Raw genomic sequence first — 19601 nt, 5'->3', positions numbered from 1 at the left:
TCGCTCTGGCTCCAGTGCTCGACTGCGCATGACAGGAACTAGAGCTGGTTCCTTGTATGAGTGCTGGAGCAGGGGAGCCAGAGTCATGCCTGCAGAGGAACAGCAAAGGATTCTGGAAGGTAAGGCCATTTTTCTTTAAATGTCAAAATGTGTGTGTGAGTGTGTGCGTGTGTGTGTATAATATGTAATATGCATTTGTGTATATATCATGTAATGTGTGTGAATGAATGCATGATGTTTAGGTGGCTGGGCGTGCTTGTTTGAGTGAATGGTGAATGAGTGCATGTGTAAAGGAGCAGGTTGTGTGTGAATGTGTGTGCTTGTGGCAAAAACCCGGATTACTTACCATTAATCTTTATTTCTCCTAGTCCCACTCTTCCTCATTCCAGTACTTGTCTATGACACACCTTGCCTCATACATAAGTACTGGGACAAGGAGGAGGGTCAGCTGTCCACAGAATGTCCCGTTCCCACTGTCCAAAAAGTTGATTCAGAAGAAGAAAGGTACGTGTTTTGTTAAATATGAGTTTTTGTATGTAATGCATGCAGTGCGTCTGTGAGCCTGCAAGAGTTGGGTGAGTCTTGTGTCTGTAACTGTCTGGGTACAAGTGTTTGTGTGGATGCAATGCATGCATGGGTGATTGTGTGGATGATGGGTTTGTATGTTGGGATATCACTGGATTCTGGCATTTTGTCATCAGTCGATTCTAGCATTATTATACCCCCAACTTGAATGAAAGACTATGACCAGCAGAAGGCAGTTCAGAGAAAGGCTAAAACAATTGCCTGTGGGCCATGTAAATGCACTTTCCAGACTTAAATAATGAAATCAAAAGAACATGTGTGACGAGGTTACCTGGTTGTTTTTCAAGGGATGCTTCAGATATGTTGTGAGAAAAATGTGGCATTCTACCAAAAAAACGTGTTTTGGTATGTCAAATAAGAACACTTGAAAATAAGGGAGACAGCTTGAAACTTTTTTTGTCAGATGGTGCTTTGTGTTTGCTTTCAGAATAAAAATGCCCTTTTTGCAGTTCTTACCACCCAAACTTTAAGAATTTGGGCAAAACAATTGTTGCTTAAATGAGCCATTACTTATGACTAGGTTCCATTTGAAATTATCTGTCAAACCAAAGAGTGATAAGTATATATGACACTCCAGTAGGGCTATTTGTCGCCAGAGCATTACAGGGAAGGGGGGTTAAGAGGTGACTGCATGGCCTTGCTGGGACCCTTGTGTCTGAAAGCAGCGCACCCCCTTTAGTATACATTCAGTGGTATTCCACCGCCTAAGAACCAGATGCACAGAAGATTTTCTGTGCGGTCTTACTGGCTTAATAAGGCGTTCTACTAGAACTGTCTGATTTCATGGGCATTCTGCCTTCGTAAACTGGGAGAAAGTCTCCCCCTCCATAACCAGAAGTTCAATCATCCACTGACTGTTAAGGGGGCAGCAACAACTCAGAGTAACCTTTGCCAGTGTGCTTTTCAATACACAGTGCTCGCCCCCACTCCTGAGACTGCAGTCCTTTCTCCATTCATACAGTAGAGGATTCTGGAGCCCATTCCATTAAGCCGCAGCGTCTAACCTTGAGAAGATTTTTTCTGAGGGGACGTCCATCATTTACTACAATAGCATGCCTGCTGCTGCCCGCAGGGAGGGGTGCTGCCTGGACTACAAGTTTAGGGGTCTTCAAATACGCCCTGAGGAAGGCGGCCTCACCACTACCTTTGCAGCCGAAACATGAAACAACTGGGGATTAAGCCTTTTTTTCACCTGGTCTCTCCAGCCATCATTGTGATGCCACACACATGTTTAAACAGTTAGGGCATCCTTAGAGATGCCAAGAAAAAGTAAAAATACTAGAACGAATAATTAATCAAATGAATGACTAAGGTATTATTGCTCCCTAAGGCAAAAATGGTGTGACGCAAGGGTCAATCTAAAAGGGAACAATTACCTTTATTTCTATTAAGTTGTTGACTCGCAGTTAACATGTTTTTTGTTTACCCTTTCTGAAACTTGGGTCTCTATGTCTCTATGCCAAAAACACAGCAAAACACACCTTTCCGGTCTTCTATTTTTTCTAACTACATTGGACTATTAATGCCCCATGCTATTTTCTCAGTATTGATTTTCCTTTTCTTATTTAATGTTTTTACTCTGTATTAATTCTGGATTGCCTGCTGCCATTTCAATAAATATTGTTTTAAACACATCTCTTTTCAGTGTCATAGCAGGAAGGTGACAAGTGGGATAAATGATTTCAATTCCCAAAAATAAGAAATTGGATTTAAACCATCATCAGTAATATTGTCTGGTGGTAGATAGTCATGTTTTGTTAGTATATATTACCTCCAGCTATCACCCGTCAGAGGGGTACCCAGCTTTTTGTTCACAGAGTTGCTCCATATACAAGTCACTCTGGGGCACCATGAGCCTAGGGCCCTGGGCTATGGCACACACTGCCCATGCATAGGGGTGGCAATCATTAGCAATGTTGATTTGTGGGCTCATGCTAAGCCCCATGCAAGTGCATTATGGTGACCATTATTACCGGAGATCTCACATTTTTCATGGCCGTGTCTGAAAAGTGCATAGGGTCCTGTTTTAATCCTTTTGGGTTCTGGGATTTACAGATTTTTCATTCCCATTTCAAATTTTGGAAAACGACCCAGAATTCAAAGCAAAAACAGGACTGGATGACCTTCTCTTGCATGGCCACAGGAAACTATGTATTACTGGCACGAACAGATGGTGGCTGAATCCTCATGCCAGTGATTTACAGTGACCATTATTACTGGCATAAATGGGTTGTGGCTGAATCCTAATTAAAATGTTGTGAAATGCTTCTTTGTACTGTTGATGAACTGGCATTTGCTGGATTTTATCATGTTTCCCAAAACATACAATTGTAAATTGGATGGCATTTTACCACATTTTTGTAAAATAATGTGCTATAAAATGTACCATTTTAACACTTTACTTTAAATTTGTTCTCAGGGGGGAGCTGTTACATTTTCTCCCTCGCTCTACGCTCAGGTAATTTTGGGAAATAAATAGGGCCTCCGCTGAAAATAATCATCAGCCGTGACATGTTACTTTAAAGAACAAAAAAATAAATTGTGTGGGCTTTTAACCCTTTTTGCTCAAAAATTGCCCTGCAAAATCTACCAATTGAAACCATTGCTTAAAAGATGTTCTCGAGGAGCGTACCACCCCACCCCCCAATCCTCTATCAATTATTTTGGGCCCCCTAATACGGTTGGTCACTTGCAGTAATTTGGGGAAATATATATTTCAAGTACAAGCTACTAGTCAGACGTAAGAATTCACTGACCCCTTGATTATCCACATATGATATGATATAAGTCATTTATAACTCACCTGTATACACGTGTTTCTAGGTGCGACAAGACAAGGGAGGGAAGACAGAGGGAGGACAAGACAAACAATCTTTTTAGACCTTGTGTCATTCAGATTGTGCAAGTGCGAGAATGAGAAGTGCAAGCGGAAAGGGAGGAAGGGGATGTAAGGGGGTGTAAGGGAGAGTGGAGGGGAAAACAGGACAGCAATGCTCTGAGTAAGTGCAGCCAGGGCAGCACGGCTCTGGGTAGCGCAAGGAGAACAAGGGACTGTAGGGTTACAGTTACAACCTCTAAGTGTGTGGTAGGCCCGGAGGCAGTGCAAGGGTAACTGATCAATGAGTTTGCTACCCAGTGAGTGTCTGATGGTAGCCAAGCAACCAGTCTGTACAGCAGACAAGTAGGTCAGCAGGGGAGAGAGAGAGAAAGCAGAAGAGAAGAGGAACATTTTGAGGTGCTCCTGGAACTTCAGGTGGTCCGACTCAGGTTTGAGAGGGGCAGGGAGCCAATTCCAGAGGGGGGCACCAGAGCTACCCCCACTCTCTGCTTGGAGAAGCGTCTAACCCTTAGAGAGTTGGAGGTAGCTGGGGGAAGGGCTCGAGAAGGAAGGTATTTTGGAAGAGAGCGCTGGATATAGTGTGGGCCCTGACCCCAGAAAGCCTTGTGGACAATACAAAGGGTCTTGAACTTGATCCTTGCAGCCACCGGGAGCTGGTGGAGAGATTTCAGGGCTGGAGAGGTGCGGTCCCTGGGCTTGAGGCCAAGGATAAGTCTTGCATTCTGTTCTGGATTAGTTTCAGAGGGCAGAGAGTAGAGGAAGGCAGATTGAGAAGAGGCTGTTGCAGTAATCCAGCCTAGAGAGAACCAAGCCTAGAGATGCTGGAGAGAACCAAGATGGTGCAGTTCAGATACACATTAATGATGGTCTTGGAGGAGTGGAAGCGGGCCACATACACACAGCACACTTGCTAAGAGCAAATTATCACTAACCAATGGCTAGGGGCGAGTGCAAATTTTGAGACTTGAATGACAGTGAATAAGTTTTAATCCTGGTGCCGCTCACGAGCCATGTGCCCCCCCAGGCACTAAAAACTGCCTCTGCCACTGCTTGGCAAAGCTGCTATTCGAGCAGTGGCAGATTATAAAGGTGGAATTTTGAGAAATGGCAGCTGTGCTTGAAAGAATGACATCTTTTTTCAGTATCATGTCCACAAAGAATTGAATACCAACTAGTTACAATATGAGGAAATACCAAAAGTCACTTGCTAACAAAACCACTCACATGGTTGGCTGAGATACGCTTCCTTGCGTAGGAGTACATCAAAGGACCTCTGTTATACAGAATTAAAGGTATTTTCAATAAGGATTTCACCGCTAATAAAATGCCAATTGCGTATGATGGGCGGTGATAATTAAAGTCACTTGCAAGCAAACCTAGAGAACGTTCACATAGATTGTTGGCACACGCGACCCCTTTCTAAAACAAGCAATTGTCATTCTTTTCTGTCATTCCCTCTCGTCTTTCTTTCAGTACCTGCCTCGTATTTTAACTGGGTAATTAGGGAGAAGCAGAATACTTCAGTTCAACTCAGTGGATCGATGGGATCCAGTAGCAGCTCGCTTTGTTCCCCTGCATCTGCCTGAAGCCGGAACACAAACAGGAATGACCGAAGCAATCAGAGAATGTTTCATGATTCTTTCTGCCCTGTTGCAAGCCTTGCTGTCCCCCTTGACTTATGTTCAAGTCTGTTTATTGCTTTGCGCCTTCTTACCCACCTTCTGTTGTTTCTGTTTATTCTCCTACTCGTGTGCTTCGCTCTCAGTCTCAATATCTATTATCAGTTCCTCGGCACCACCCACCCCTTGTGCCCATTCAAGGTTTCGTTCTTTCACTTTGCTTGCTCCATCTCACTGGAACACCCTTCCTCTATCCCTCCGCTCTATTACTTCCTATTCTTTATTTCGTATCACTGTTAAGAATCATCTCCTTCATCTAGAAGAACAACTATGAATACTTTTTCTGAGTTTTTAATATTGCATTTTATTGTACTGTAAAGTGTGTCCTTTTTTATTCAGCGCCTTGGCATAAAGCACTGTATATGTTACAAATAAAATACAAATAAATTTCGGCCAATCAGATTGGCCAGAAGTCTTGCCATTTTCATCAGCCGAAAACCAGAAAATTCCACAAAATTGGCCAACATGACCCGAACCTGTCCTGTGATTTAGCACATTTCATTCCTGGGGATGTAGCATATTCCACAGACATTCTGCCATGTCCCTTCACCCCCCCCCCCCCCAGAGCCTCAATGTGAGTGTAATGGTAAGATTGTATTTTGAATAGTATACATTTCTATGTGAATCGGACGAAAATACATACCCATAGCACTTAGGCCGACGATGAAAGTTTGAAAATGTATCAATTTAGAAAGCAAAAGTGAGAAAAATGTTTAAAGAGTTTCAGCAACCAGTACAATAATTAGGAGGTAGAGGGCATGTTGCTGTATGAGAGAAATGGACACATGTATACACGTTTCAACAGTAAAAGGAAACCTTTCTTTTAAAGGGCAGAATTACACATTAGGCACAATTCTACAAAACACAATTGTATTGACTTGTGTGATTTAAAGAAATGCCTCGGGCACATTATTCACAAAGGTGACCTGCACATTTCTGGGGGGCTGTGGGGCAGTGCAAAGGATGCTCTGGGAGCCCATACACAGATTCGTGTTGGCAGCTTATTCCTGACACTCATTTATGAGAGGCTACCCTGACCAACGAGGGTGCTAGATGTATATTTCACAATAACAAGCCCTTTAATAGGTCTTTGATTGTGAAATGTTAAAAAAATGTAAATGTGTTTCTATCTCTGTTTGGGGGCTAGAATTGCAAGTGGAAAAGCAGCGGTTCATACCTCTGTGTTGCCACTTACATAAAATGCAAGGCAGGGTCAGAAAGGGCACTGTTGTATTGATCTTAAAGGGTAACAGGGATGCTTTAGTGTTCTGTGAATTTTAAAACACATCACATTTGTGAATTTGGGATTCCGGAAAATGTCTCCTCATTTGCTCAATGTGCAAAGTGAACGAAAAAGGGCATATAAATGCTTGCATCAATGATGCACACATTGAGATGCGCTTTGTGACTTTTGTGCAATTTATTTTAGGGCAAGTGAAGGGGATGCTCTAGATACTGGCCACCTTCTCATCCTTTCCTGGTTTTCCCTTACTGTTAACACATAAATCATCTGTCACCGCTGTAATAGATTCACATTATAAAATCTAGATTGGCCATATAATTATTTTAGTTTGCTATCTTTATTATGTGTTGCATATACGTTGTTTCCTTGTAGAGCACAATTCTTTTTGGTGGTTTATATTTTGTCTTCCGGGTGCACAGAAGCTCCTTTACATAATCTGATGCTCCTTGAACCTCTGCTCTACTCTACCAGCCTTTATGACAGAGCGCGCCGTGCTTCTCTACCACTGGCATGTTGGAGGTGCACCAGCTGCGCCAGTCTGTACTGAGACTCAGAGTCGACTGACCAACCATGGCTGGTGCTCCAACTTCGTCTCCCCCACCAGTACCAAGAAGAGCCAGGTAGGTATTTGTGCTCTCTCGCTCTTGCTGGCACAGTTTTAGGAAGTGGGATGGTCCACACTTCCCACCAGCATTTTCTCAAATCCATAATAAGTGCCAACCATTAGGATATGCCCTTTCAGGGTCTATGCTCCCCTCAATAAGGGACCCGTGCCCTCCACATCCCTTCTACTCATTCACCGAGCCCTAGGCACAACTGGCGATGCTGTGGTCCTCGCAGCTGGTTTGATCATTGATTCATTATCTAAAGACTCTTGGCTCTCTCTGACTCACTTTTTAAAGGCCTGGGTATCACCGAAAGTTGGCTTTGAGAATCATCTAGTTTCACTATTGCGGCTATTATCACTCCCAGATTTAACATGTTTCATGCTGACCACTGGTTATTTCCGGGGTGCGTCGTAGTTATGGTATTTAAACATTATTTTATCTCTTCGTTTGTTCCCTTTTAACCTCTTGCCAAATGTGAAACCCTAGCAGATAAATTCACACCATCTTGTAACTTTCGATATGCTTTGCCGGTCGATTATTTCTGGGTAAAGCCTTTTCTGATGTGATCCCTGGATCTTTGGGTGTCCTGGCCCTCTGCTCGCCTAACCCTATCATTCTATGTGATTTCAGTGTTTAGGTCGAGGGCCCTCCTGGGCCCTCAGTCCATAACCTTATAAATACCTTGAACATTCTCGATTTTCAGCAATAGAATACACTTGGGCCACACCCTCACGTCATACTTTCTAACCTTGCCCTGTCCTTGCCTCCTACTCCTCCACCTTTGCTCTGGTTTGATCATCTGTCCATCCCTTTCAGGATTTCTTGCACGTATTATCCATGTCGATGCAGCCACAACTGGAAATGTATAGGTCTCTGGTTTTGGAGTCAGAATTTTCAGCCCTTTTTGCTAATCTTTTTTTATCTTTCACTCAAACCCTGTAAAATCCTGTGCACTGCCCTTAAATTCCCCCATAATATAAGTAGTTCACTCTGGAATTAGCTGTGTTTTCTTGCCCTGCATATCATCATATAAGGCAAGCCATCATCCATCCTGTCCTCAGGCAACTTAACTTCACTCAGTGCCGGCCAGCTCTGTTTCCTCTTCTTTTAGCTGAGTACCCATATGGTCCCTGGGCCATTTTAGACGTTTTAAGGAGGGCTGTATTTATTAGGAAAGTGGCAATCAGCGACTTATTTTGAATTGACTAAATTCCTGTATTAGTCATTATCTTCTTGTTCGTTTTACTGTGTATAGCACAGTTTGAAATGTTTGATTATACTATTTGAGTGCTATACTCTTATCTGTTTCCATGTTTCACTACATGTCTAAAAGCTGCTTTAAGAGTTGTTACCAAGTCAGGGTCTTTTCACCTTCTTTTAACTTGATAATATCTTTATGAGGGGCTCTGAATGTGTATCCCATTGTTACAATTGTCGCTATGGTTATATTATGTTTCAAAAAAGGTAGTTATATTTCCCATCTCTGAAAGGTACAGTGAGCAAAAAGCGTGTGCTGCAAACTCTCATCTCAGAACAGGTTATCATGCCATGTTCTTTCTGGAGAGGAGCGCCTGCTACGTTTTTTGAAATATTTGCAAGGAACTTGGGGTTGGTCACCTTAAGTTACCTGGGGGCAACCAGACGTGGACTCCCTGCTCACTGTGCTCAGAGAGGCATAGTTTCACCTCACTGATGAGCCCCAACAAGGCTGAAACACGTGTATGGGGTTGTTGTTGGTACTCTTGTTCAGAGAGGAATTGCCATAGCATTTCAGTGCTGGACTGCCCATGTGGGCGGGACAAAGACTGATATGCAAATGGTTTTTTCCCATCTGTGAAAGGTACAGTGAGCAAAAAGTGTGTGCTGCAAACTCTCATCTCAGAACAGGTTATCATGCCATGTTCTTTCTGTAGAGGAGCGCCTGCTACGTTTTTTGAAATATTTGCAAGGAACTTGGGGTTGGTCACCTTAAGTTACCTGGGGGCAACCAGACGTGGACTCCCTGCTCACTGTGCTCAGAGAGGCATAGTTTCACCTCACTGATGAGCCCCAACAAGGCTGAAACACGTGTATGGGGTTGTTGTTGGTACTCTTGTTCAGAGAGGAATTGCCATAGCATTTCAGTGCTGGACTGCCCATGTGGGCGGGACAAAGACTGATATGCAAATGGTTTTTTCCCATCTGTGAAAGGTACAGTGAGCAAAAAGTGTGTGCTGCAAACTCTCATCTCAGAACAGGTTATCATGCCATGTTCTTTCTGTAGAGGAGCGCCTGCTACGTTTTTTGAAATATTTGCAAGGAACTTGGGGTTGGTCACCCTAAGTTACCTGGGGGCAACCAGAGGTGAACTCCCTGATCACTGTGCTCAGAGAGGCACAGCTTCCCCTCACTGATGAGGCCCAACAAGGCTGAAACACGTTTATGGGGTTGCTGTTGGTACTCTTGTTCAGAGAGGAATTGCCATAGCATTTCGGTGCTGGACTGCCCATGTGGGCGGGACAAAGACTGATATGCAAATGAATATTTCCCATCTGTGAAAGGTACAGTGAGCAAACAGTGTGTGCTGCAAACTCTCATGATTATATTATGTATCTGTATTTTACTTGAGTATATGTCACTACGAATTTGAAAAGCCTTTTTGTATTCTTTGGAAATAATTGCTGCTATAGTCACACTTAGTAATTTGTATTTTATATGAGCATATGCTGTTTTTTATTTGTTGCAAACCTTTATGACACCAGCCAAAATAAACTTTTAAAGAAGAAGAAGAATTAGCTGCTGAAAATCCTTTACTAAAGCTGAGACAAGATAATGGCCTCCAAGCTTTTCCCATGGAGCTAGATCACTTTATATGTTCCAACACTGTTACTAGAGAAGGCTGATTACAGTGGCAAGAGAAATATGCAAACAAAAAGGCTCTTTTACCATATTTAAGGAGCCGTCTCCCCTCCTCAACCTCTTCCTGCGTGCCTGCAATGCAGGAGCTCTCAGTTTCTTCCATGATAAATCTCAAAGTTCTCATTTCACCCTCTACTGCGCTCACCCAGACCCTTCCACCGTCACCACTCTCCTTGATCCCTTTCCCTCCATCTTCTGCAGCAAATATTTACTTTTCTACTGTTTACTAACTCAGCATCTGCTTCGGATATATCACCTATCAAAATTGTGAAACGTCATCATGAAGTTGTCATCCCTGCACTCTTCGGCTTCCCAACACAACATTTGCCACTGATGTGGTTCTTCTGTTACTGAAATCTACTACTACCCCCTTTGAAGACACCTTTCCAGAAACCCTCAGTTTTAGTCAATTGCCATTCATTCTGCTCTGCCTACAATGAATGATTGAATGTCAGGTGACCACTTATCTTGGCAATTTTGAGGAGATTTGGATGCACCGCCACTGTGCAAGCTGCCTTCTGCCCTGGCCGGAGTACAGATTCTGCGCTTTTAGCAGTGGTGGATGATACACGTCAGCTGACTGTTATCGGAGGTTACTTGATCTGTCTGCAGCCTTGAACACTTTTGATCACAACATCCTCTTCAACTGTGTTCAAAGCTCTAGTGTTTTTGGTAAACCCTACGTAGCCTGGCTCATCTCCTTCCTGACTTATGCAGTATGGTGCAGGTATATCCCCTCCTCTCCACTTTGCTTAGCTGTCCCCTCTTCGCTGTAGTGTCTCCTGAGTACATTTCCTTTGATCTCTTCTTCATAACCTTTTCATCTGCCCACTGGCACATTTCCTCCAGTCTCTTGGCTTTGTCTTCTAAATATACGAGGATGACAACCCTCTTCTCATATGGTTAAATAAGCAGCTGGACGCCCATTAATTTCACCAGTGTATGAATGCCATGTCTGGCAGGATGAACTCTAGAAACCTAAAATTGAAGAGTGGCAAGACCAAGGTTATGATAGTAGGTTATGGCATCAAGCTCTGGGTCCCCAATTTGGCCTGCCTTAATGTGTCTTTGCCCTGCACCTCTAAAAAATGCAGGCTCTAAATTAGACCAAATTCATATCTTTACATCCCAGATCAAACAAGTTGCATCCTTGTGCTTTTTCCATCTGCATGTTTTAAAGCAGTTGTTGCCTAATGCGTTTCAAACTTGATGCAAGTATGCAATCCCTGCCACTGTCCAGTCACTGCTTGACTATGGCAATGACGTTTTCCTGGGCCTGCCCAATCACGGATAGCAGCAACTGGTTCAAAACACATCAGTATGTTTACTCAGCAAGGCTTATAGTCAGGTATAACGATCTTACTTCCAATGATGATAGATGCCTAAGATGCCTTCTACAATCACCGCCGGTCTAGGCACAACAAAGACCCAATAATGCACTGGAAGCAAGAACCCAATCACAGGTTATATACCCAAGAGTACATGGACAAGCAACCTAGCGGGCGCCTCCATAAGAATGCACACCCAACTTGTGAAGGAACCTATGCATGCCATCTGGCAATCTAGCCCCCACCCCTGAGACCACACACCAGGGAAATAATGACATGACAGGGGATAGGCATGAAAGTAACCGCCAGCAGGGTCCACCAGACTGAAATGGAAACTTCTATTACAGGGCCCAACAAGAGCCTAGCTGTAACTACAGGAACTATTGTAGCTCACAACCAAGGACCCCCCAGGTGGCTAGGACAGACTCCACATAGGTAAGAGGACCAGACCTCCATCATCTTATAATACATGACCACTTCTAGACCACTTGCTAACCTCACCGCTCACTTCTCTCTCTCCCTCTTCTTCCTTCCCTTTCATGTATCAACATTATGTCTAACAAACATGACCACTATATAATATAACGGTGTCATTTACTGCCATGTTATGTCACCTAACACTATGCATCTTGCGCCATTTCACAAACTCTATGTCAATAATGTCACACTAATACACACAATGTGATCAAATGTGTGTAATCTTACCCATGTATCAGCCTTGAAAAGGACCTATGGGTCGAAACACGTGTCAGCTGATTTTTAACTGGGACCAAGATCCCACACCATGTAAAAAAGCAAAAACAAAAATATCACAACAAATAAAGACTTGATGCACCTAGCACAAAAACGCAAGAAAAACGGCATGGAAAATCTATTTCTTCTCTCAACAAACAAATGCGCGATATCCAGGAAAAAAAAAACGGTTTCTCCAGTAAACAATTGAGGTGTGGGCTTCACCTCAACACAAACCTGTGACCTTGCCACCACCTACAGAAACAAAAGAACATAAGAAAATAGAGCTCAGCACGTTCGGTTCCACATCTAGGGCCCTTTCTCCTTTCTACATTAGCTTCAGGCCCCACTTGTTATCAATCCTGGCTACACCGCTGCCAAGAAGGGAGGGAGATCTTTGTCATGCTGCCCATACCCTCTGAAAGTCATTGCTTGTTGGTATCCATGAATAATTTTCTTCCCTTCGGCTGCTCTTTGAAGACACGGATCTTTGCGTCTGCCTTTGTTTAGCCTGTTGTCTGTCTCTGTTTGTTCATGGGCTCCATCTCCAAGAAGTCGTTTCTGGTCATTCGAATGCTCTGCAAATGGACTGCACACACACATGTCTGTAAGTGAAAACCACTTTCAATGTTTATTTGAATATCCTGTCTGCCCCGTGGTTCCTTGCACACCATCCTCCAGCCTCTTGGTCTGTGTGTATTTGAGAACTGCAGCATAGGCAACATACATTGGTTAACACCAGGATGCCCTCAGGTGATTTTTGTTTGCTGTCATCATCTCTTACTCCAGAATTGTTACAGCCAAGCAGGCAGAGCTTGGACCCCCTGAACATCCTTGCACTCCAATGTTCCTTAATTTGCTAAGTCTTCTGGGGCTGCGTCACATGTGCAGCCTCCTGGTTACCCTAGGGTGAGGTCTAGAACCTGTCAGGCTTGACCTGCTGCTTTGGACAGGGGAGAGCTATGGTTTGGCTTCAATACACTCAGAATGGTCTGACTCAAACACTGATATCCCATTTCTCCCAAACAACCTCACCAGGTGCTATGGGAATTAGGAGTTACTCCCCATGCCAACCCCAGTAGTTCACCCTCCCGAGCTGTCAATTCCTCTCTCTGCTGTTAAATATATCAACAAGGAAACATAAAGAGATCAGTGTCTGCCGTCATTTTGGGGATGGGCAAGTGGCCTGTCTTACTGGGCGCATTCTCTATCAGGCCTGGTACCTCCATCACTATACTCCCTGTATCCAGGTCACACTCGGGCCTGTATTTTAATCATTGTCATGCTCTCTGTCACCCTGTGATTTTTCTTCAAACTTCACTCTATGCTATCAGGATCTCTGCCTCAGAACTACGCCAACAACACGTTCAGTTAATTGTATGTGTGTTCCAAACAGCCAAATGAAATGACTTCCAATGCAACAAATGAAGAGTAACAAGGCATACAGGAGCCTGCTGTTGCAACCAATCAGGAGAATCTATTCAGGAAAGACCACGATTGTAACCATTCAGACGATACTTTGCATGCCCTTCCAGATGAAGGCCTTATAGACATATTATTGACAGGAGAACATAAACACTTACCAAATAGTCTTTCTCTGCAGAGTATAAGCAGCATTATCTGGATCAATAGAAGGATGAGGGTGCACGGAAGCCCAAAGTACATTGCATATCTGCAGTTTCCATCTAAAGAGAAGGAGGAGAGAAAGTAGTTGGGGAGCTGACATTATTTTTGATGACAACAATACATACTACGCAAATCTTTCTTTGGATTTGATGCTGTCCCACAGGTAAACTACAATATTTTATCAAAAACTTAGCACACCTTACAAGCAAACTCAGGTCAAACACGAAAAGCTTCAGAGGAATTGTTAGCCAGAAGTGACATTTCCTTATGCCGCAATATAAACCCGTCATGAAACACTTAACAAGACATAGGGCCTCATTACACGTTGTGCAGTAAAAATCGCAATTTACCGGCATGGCGCAATTAACGTGTCCGCTTTGGCAAGAGGCCGCTAATAGCGTACCATTACGAGTACGCGGACACGAGCATAGCGCCATGCCGGTAATGACCATACCGCCATGCCGCTAAAGACCCCAAAAAGACCCTTAGCGGCACCGGTGAAAGCGCTGATAGCACTTCCGACCTCCCGCAACATGCAAATAACAGTCACCGCTAATAACGGCCATCACAATTAGCGGTCACCGTTAAATAGCGGAACCGGAAATAGCGTCATCGCACAGGAACGGGAAGGAGCACGGCGGCCATCTTTAAAAACACAATCCATTGCCATCCTCTGCCCCCTGGACCTGTTTTGACTACTTCGCTATTGGAAAGCCACAAGGACACCCTCACCATGCCTAAGGCCATTAAAAAAACAACCAACCTCCAGCGCAAGGAGAAATTTAGCACCGAGGAGCTAACAATGCTCACAGAGACCCTTGCAGCGAATGCCGACTTGGTATTTGCGAGCGACATGCGTCGAGAGACCCTTATCTGCAAGAAGGCAATCTGGGCAGAGGTTGCCCTGAAAGTGAGTGCAGTGGGCACCACCACCTGCACTGTCCAGGAGTGCAGAAAGCGGTGGGATGATCTCCGCCTCCGGGTCAGAAGCATCCTGTCTGCGAACCACAACATAGCCACAGCAGGTGGATCTGATTCGCCGATAAAATTAAAGGAGTGGGAAGAGACCTGCGCCAACATGTTTGGAGTAGAATTGATTGAGGGAGTCGGGACCATGGAGCATGGTGTTGCAACTACATCAGATGGAGGTGAGTGTACACATGAAAGTATGCACTGTGAATGTTCAGGTCCCCCCAAATGTGAGCCCATAATCACCTCATGGATGCGCAAACATCCATACATGCATACAACCCTGGCCATGTCAGTGTCAAACCCAAACACACACACACGCACACATCACCAGAGACAAGTGCCATACACAACCATGCATGTATGAGCCACTCAACTGACACATCACCTGCATCCCTACCAATGCCATCCCCATCTTTGTCCCCGACAGGCTCACATACAGACAGTGAAGATCCTGGCACTGCAACTCAGGCACCCCCTGCCACGGAAAAACCAAGGCCACAGGACACAGGGGACAACCCCACGACATCAAGGGGCAAAGGGAGAAGAGTCCCCATGCAGAGTGCCAAACATCAGTGGAGCGCCACTGCTAACATACAACTGTCCACACCAGCAACAACTGCCCCACCTTCTGAAGTGAACCCCCCACCACAGATTCCAGCCACGGAGGGCCCATCCTCTGCTGCAACAAGTTCCACAGGAGAGGCGGCAGCCACAGCGCCGCTCTCAGATGTGGAGGACTCAATGGAGTTCCCCATGGAAATTCACACCCCAACCCCCCAGGAAGCCCAGAGGCAACTCCGCAGGAAACACCTGTGTCCAGTGTCCATGGCCAGACTGGCGAGGACAACATGGGAGGGTTCAGTAGCCCACAGGTGGCTTCACCAGATGTCCTGGTAGCAGAGGAAGGCGCAGCATCCACACCACCACAACGCCACAGTGCTCTTGACCTGGCCAGCATCAGGCAGCGCCAAGAGAACATAACTGTGCTGGTTGGGCAGCATGTGGAGGAGGCTGCCCGTCTCAGGGGGGAGATAATGGAGACTGTCAGTTCCCACCACCAACACCTGGACAGACAGCCACATCATCATCCGCTAGTTTGCGGCAGACAAGCCCCCTCCACCGCTCCACGCGCACCACCAGGCGCACGTCAACCCAGCCTCCTAATGCTAGTGGTGGCAATGGGGAATAGGGACTGCAGGGTGAACCTTCCACGCGTGCATCTGGACAACTACATTGTGCCAGACACATAAGGGACTGTTGTGGGGGAAGGGGGGAAGGGTGTTTCGGGACTGTTGTGGGGGGAGGGGGAAAGGGTGGTGGGATGGTTGGGGACATGCACTTATACATCTTTAAATTCCTTAATACACTGGTAATTAATCAAAACACGGACTTGTGTATGTTATGTGTACTTTATTGGTGACAGGGTCCATTGTGCACTTCAACGCAGACACCAGTGCATTTGTACCCATATCCATCGTAGAGAGTGAAACCATGTTACTCAGAAAATGTGGTTGATCAGATGCTGTCTCACATCACGTCCCTCTCGGCCATCGCCCCTTGCATGACCTGCATCCCTGTCACCTCCGTCCTCATCACCATCATCATCCTCATCAGGTGGTTGCATTTGAACGTCAGGGGGCAGTGGCACATTCCGTCTGATACACATATTGTGCAGCATGACACATGCCATGGTGATCTTGGCCACCTTCTCATGGCTGTACAGGAGAGCGCCACCCGACCTGCTTATGCACCTAAACCGTGTCTTCAAAAGGCCAAATGTCTGCTCAATCACGACACGGGTACGGGTATGTGCATGATTGTAGACCTCTTCGTGCCGGTTCTGTGGGTTCCATACAGGGGTAAGGAGCCACCTCTTCAGGGGATAGCCGGCATCGCCTGTATGGGGGGAAGAATGGGGACCTGTTACTGTTCAACTCTGGAGTGGCATGTACATGTCACACAAATCAACTATGCATACTGATTGTGATCCACGACTACCAGCATGCATGCAGACGATCGGTGTGACTGCAATGTGCAAAGGTGTACTTGACCCTGCAAGTGGACATGCCCGAATCATGCCTCCAACAGCAATTGACATGTCCTGGGCGAGGCCAGGTCTTAGGTGTCCCTGAGACCAGGCATATTTGGTACCACACTGCTAGTGTACTGCCATTCCGACATTGATGTTGCCATGCTGTGTAGCATCACTTCACTGGTGCTATAGGTGTGTGGTTCAATGCTATGGCTAGGGGTGATGCCTTTGCATGCATTCAAGGGCACATTTCCGTACTGATGTTGTGCTGAACTGATACTGTATTACCATCTTGACGCCATGTTGCTGAATCGTGTATTATGTGGTGTGGCATAATGTGCAATGTGGATGTGGATGGATGTGTAATAGTCATAGAAATGGATTGGTCTCTATGTTGTGTAGCTTATAATTGCATGCGGGTTCTTCTCAAGTACATTGCGGCCTTCCCTGATGGACATTGGCGTACATCTGTATGTCCATTTGTCCTACGGACGACAGGCTACACCCAGTTGGAGTATGTATCTCTCCCCCCCCCAATCACACCCAGTTGGAGTATGTATCCCTCCCCCCCAATCACACCAAGTTGGAGTATGTATCTCTCCCCACCCCCAATCACACCCAGTTGGAGTATGTATCTCTCCCCCCCAATCACACTGCCATGTGCTTGCCCTGCTACTCACCAAGTAGCCACGAACGTAGTCCGGCTTGTCGCTCCATGTAGTGTGGTATGGTTGAGTTCTGCAGGATCATGGAATCATGGGTTGATCCGGGAAATCAGGCACAAAAATGAGTGATTATCTTGTTAGCGTCACATACCATTTGGGCATTGATGGAGTGGAATTGCTTCCTGTTTCGGTAGACTACTTCATTGTGATGTGGGACCACCAATTCCACATGGGTACAGTCGATGGCCCCAATGCAGCTTGGGATGCCTGCCAGTGAATAGAAGCCAACTTTGATGTTTGCGATCTCCTGGGCAGTCTGTGGCATGAATATGTGTTCAGGTGCATGCTTCAGGAGGGCATCGAGTACCTGGTTCAGCGTGCGTGAGAATACTGGTTGTGAGATGCCATGCACCTGCCCCACTGTATGCTGGTAGGTGCATGTGGCCAGGAAATGGAGCACAGTCACCACCTTGGTAGAAGGGGGATGGCAGTTCGGATGTCTATGAGGCTGACAATGTCGTCATGTATCATGTCCACAATGCTGGTGTTGATATCCCGGTCCAGACGGTACAGGGTGTGTATCTGCTCAGGGGTTAGGTCAAATGGACTGGCTCTGATCCTGGGGATTGGTGGCTGCCTCTGTGGTATGACTAGGTGCCCTGGTGGTGCTTTCTGTGTCTGTCTTGCCGTCCTCCTCCTCCTCCTGTGTATCCTCTGTGCTGCCTGTTGTTGTTGGTGCTGCACTCAATCATGTCCTCCAGCCCATGCAATGCTGCTAGTACTGAAAACATCTTGGTGTGGGAAGGGGTGTGTGAAGGGGTGTGGTGTGCTCCTTTTGTGCTGCCACAGTGTCCATTGCCTCCACCTGTGCTGATTGTGTCCACCTGTGGCAGGTGGGAACACTGCTCAGTTCTATTAACGGGTAGTTCGCGATGCCGGTATTAGCGCCATGGCGGTAAGGGGTTTGGGGGATTTACCATGCCGCTATTAGCATGTCCGCTTGGCTTGTGATGGTGTGCTATTGGCGGCATGGCGTTATTTACGGGATGAAGGGTCGCGCGAACGCGGACTAGTCGCTATTAGTGGCACCGTACTTAGTGGTGCCGCTAATAGTGGTGAGCCGGGTCGTAATTGGCATGGGGATTTAACGATACCGGTATTCCCTTACCGGTGACATTAAATCCCTACCGCACAACGTGTAATGAGGCCCACAATCTACCAAGGGTTCCCCCTACCCACCATTTCTTTCTATCTTTCATAATGTGTGGATAAAGATAAGATATTAATCCCCACTTAGCTGGTACAGATAACTCCAAATAAACATCTATGGTTATGGATCCTTTTATCCCTCAAAGGTGTCACAGAGTAATTGCTGCTAGTTTGTGGCCAGTCTCCACTCTATATGCGGAACCGATGGTCGCAGCTTCATGGAACACACATGATAACTACTCTAGCCGGGGCGGGGCTGGGTGGTGGGGGTGTGGGGGAAGCCTCTCATTGTTTCCGTCTATCAGCTAATATTATGTGAGCCCCAAAGTGAGACTATCATGCCTGTGGTCTCTCTACTGAAAACTTAGGGGGGACCCAGGATATAGCTTACCACAGAAGAGGTTTCTGATCAGAACTCCCATATTACCTTGAAATATTATCTTTGAATGATCTGAACAATCAGGTAGTCTCTGAGCACCCATCATCCATGAGGTCAGTATATGCCCAAAGCCAATCATAATCCTTCTTCCCTTTACCCTCATCACATGTCTAGTCCACATTTTCCAAGTTTCGCATTTTGCTCATGCCATCTCTAAGCAAATCCATACATTCTAGTGCTATCAGGCCATATCCCACCGGTAAAAAATGCACATTTTAAATTTCAGTGCAAAACTAGTTAGGAATCTTGCACAAGAATTCCTGTTCTGACACTGCAAGTGTAACGATGGGTTTAAACACACACTGTTGTGTGCAATAGCTAATAATCCACCCATGCAAAACCTCATAATATGCCATAACTGATGGCAGGGCCACTGTAAACATAGGTTCCTTCAACCTGAAAAAGCACTGGCCAAAGATACCCAACATCCACTTATTGTTTCGTCCTTTTGGGATTCATCAGGGTAAATGGCTTTGCTTGCTTTGGGAGCACTACCAATATACTCTCTCCCTCAGCTACTGCTACCCGAAAAATTGTATCACAGAAACTTTTCCTAACTCTTGGTTACACTATCTCTGATGAAAACACATATATCATTAGTAATCTGCTCCTCATTGTATTAATACAAGACATTTACAATGCAACAAACCAAAACAAAGACACCTCATCTATATCAATTAAATGCTCCTTTTAACACGATGTCATAAGAGTATGCAATGTTGAACATCCTCTGCTGAAAAATATAT

At 45.5% G+C, this 19601-nt stretch overlaps 1 protein-coding gene across 1 annotated transcript in view; it reads right to left on the bottom strand.

The window, feature by feature from the left end:
• LOC138581114 (uncharacterized) overlaps positions 1–19601 on the bottom strand; it is a 175490-nt gene that overhangs the window by 14379 nt on the left and 141510 nt on the right. Inside the window, exon 4 of the mRNA XM_069652201.1 lies at positions 13496–13597. Coding sequence (XP_069508302.1) covers positions 13496–13597 — 102 coding nt within the window. The remainder of the gene's footprint in view (positions 1–13495; positions 13598–19601) is intronic.

This window comes from Ambystoma mexicanum, chromosome 1p (genome assembly GCF_040938575.1).
Source record: "Ambystoma mexicanum isolate Mex_15411 chromosome 1p, UKY_AmexF1_1, whole genome shotgun sequence".
Classification (NCBI taxonomy): domain Eukaryota; kingdom Metazoa; phylum Chordata; class Amphibia; order Caudata; family Ambystomatidae; genus Ambystoma; species Ambystoma mexicanum.
Note: the sequence above shows the minus strand (reverse complement) of the source record. Positions and strands in the feature narration are given on the sequence as shown.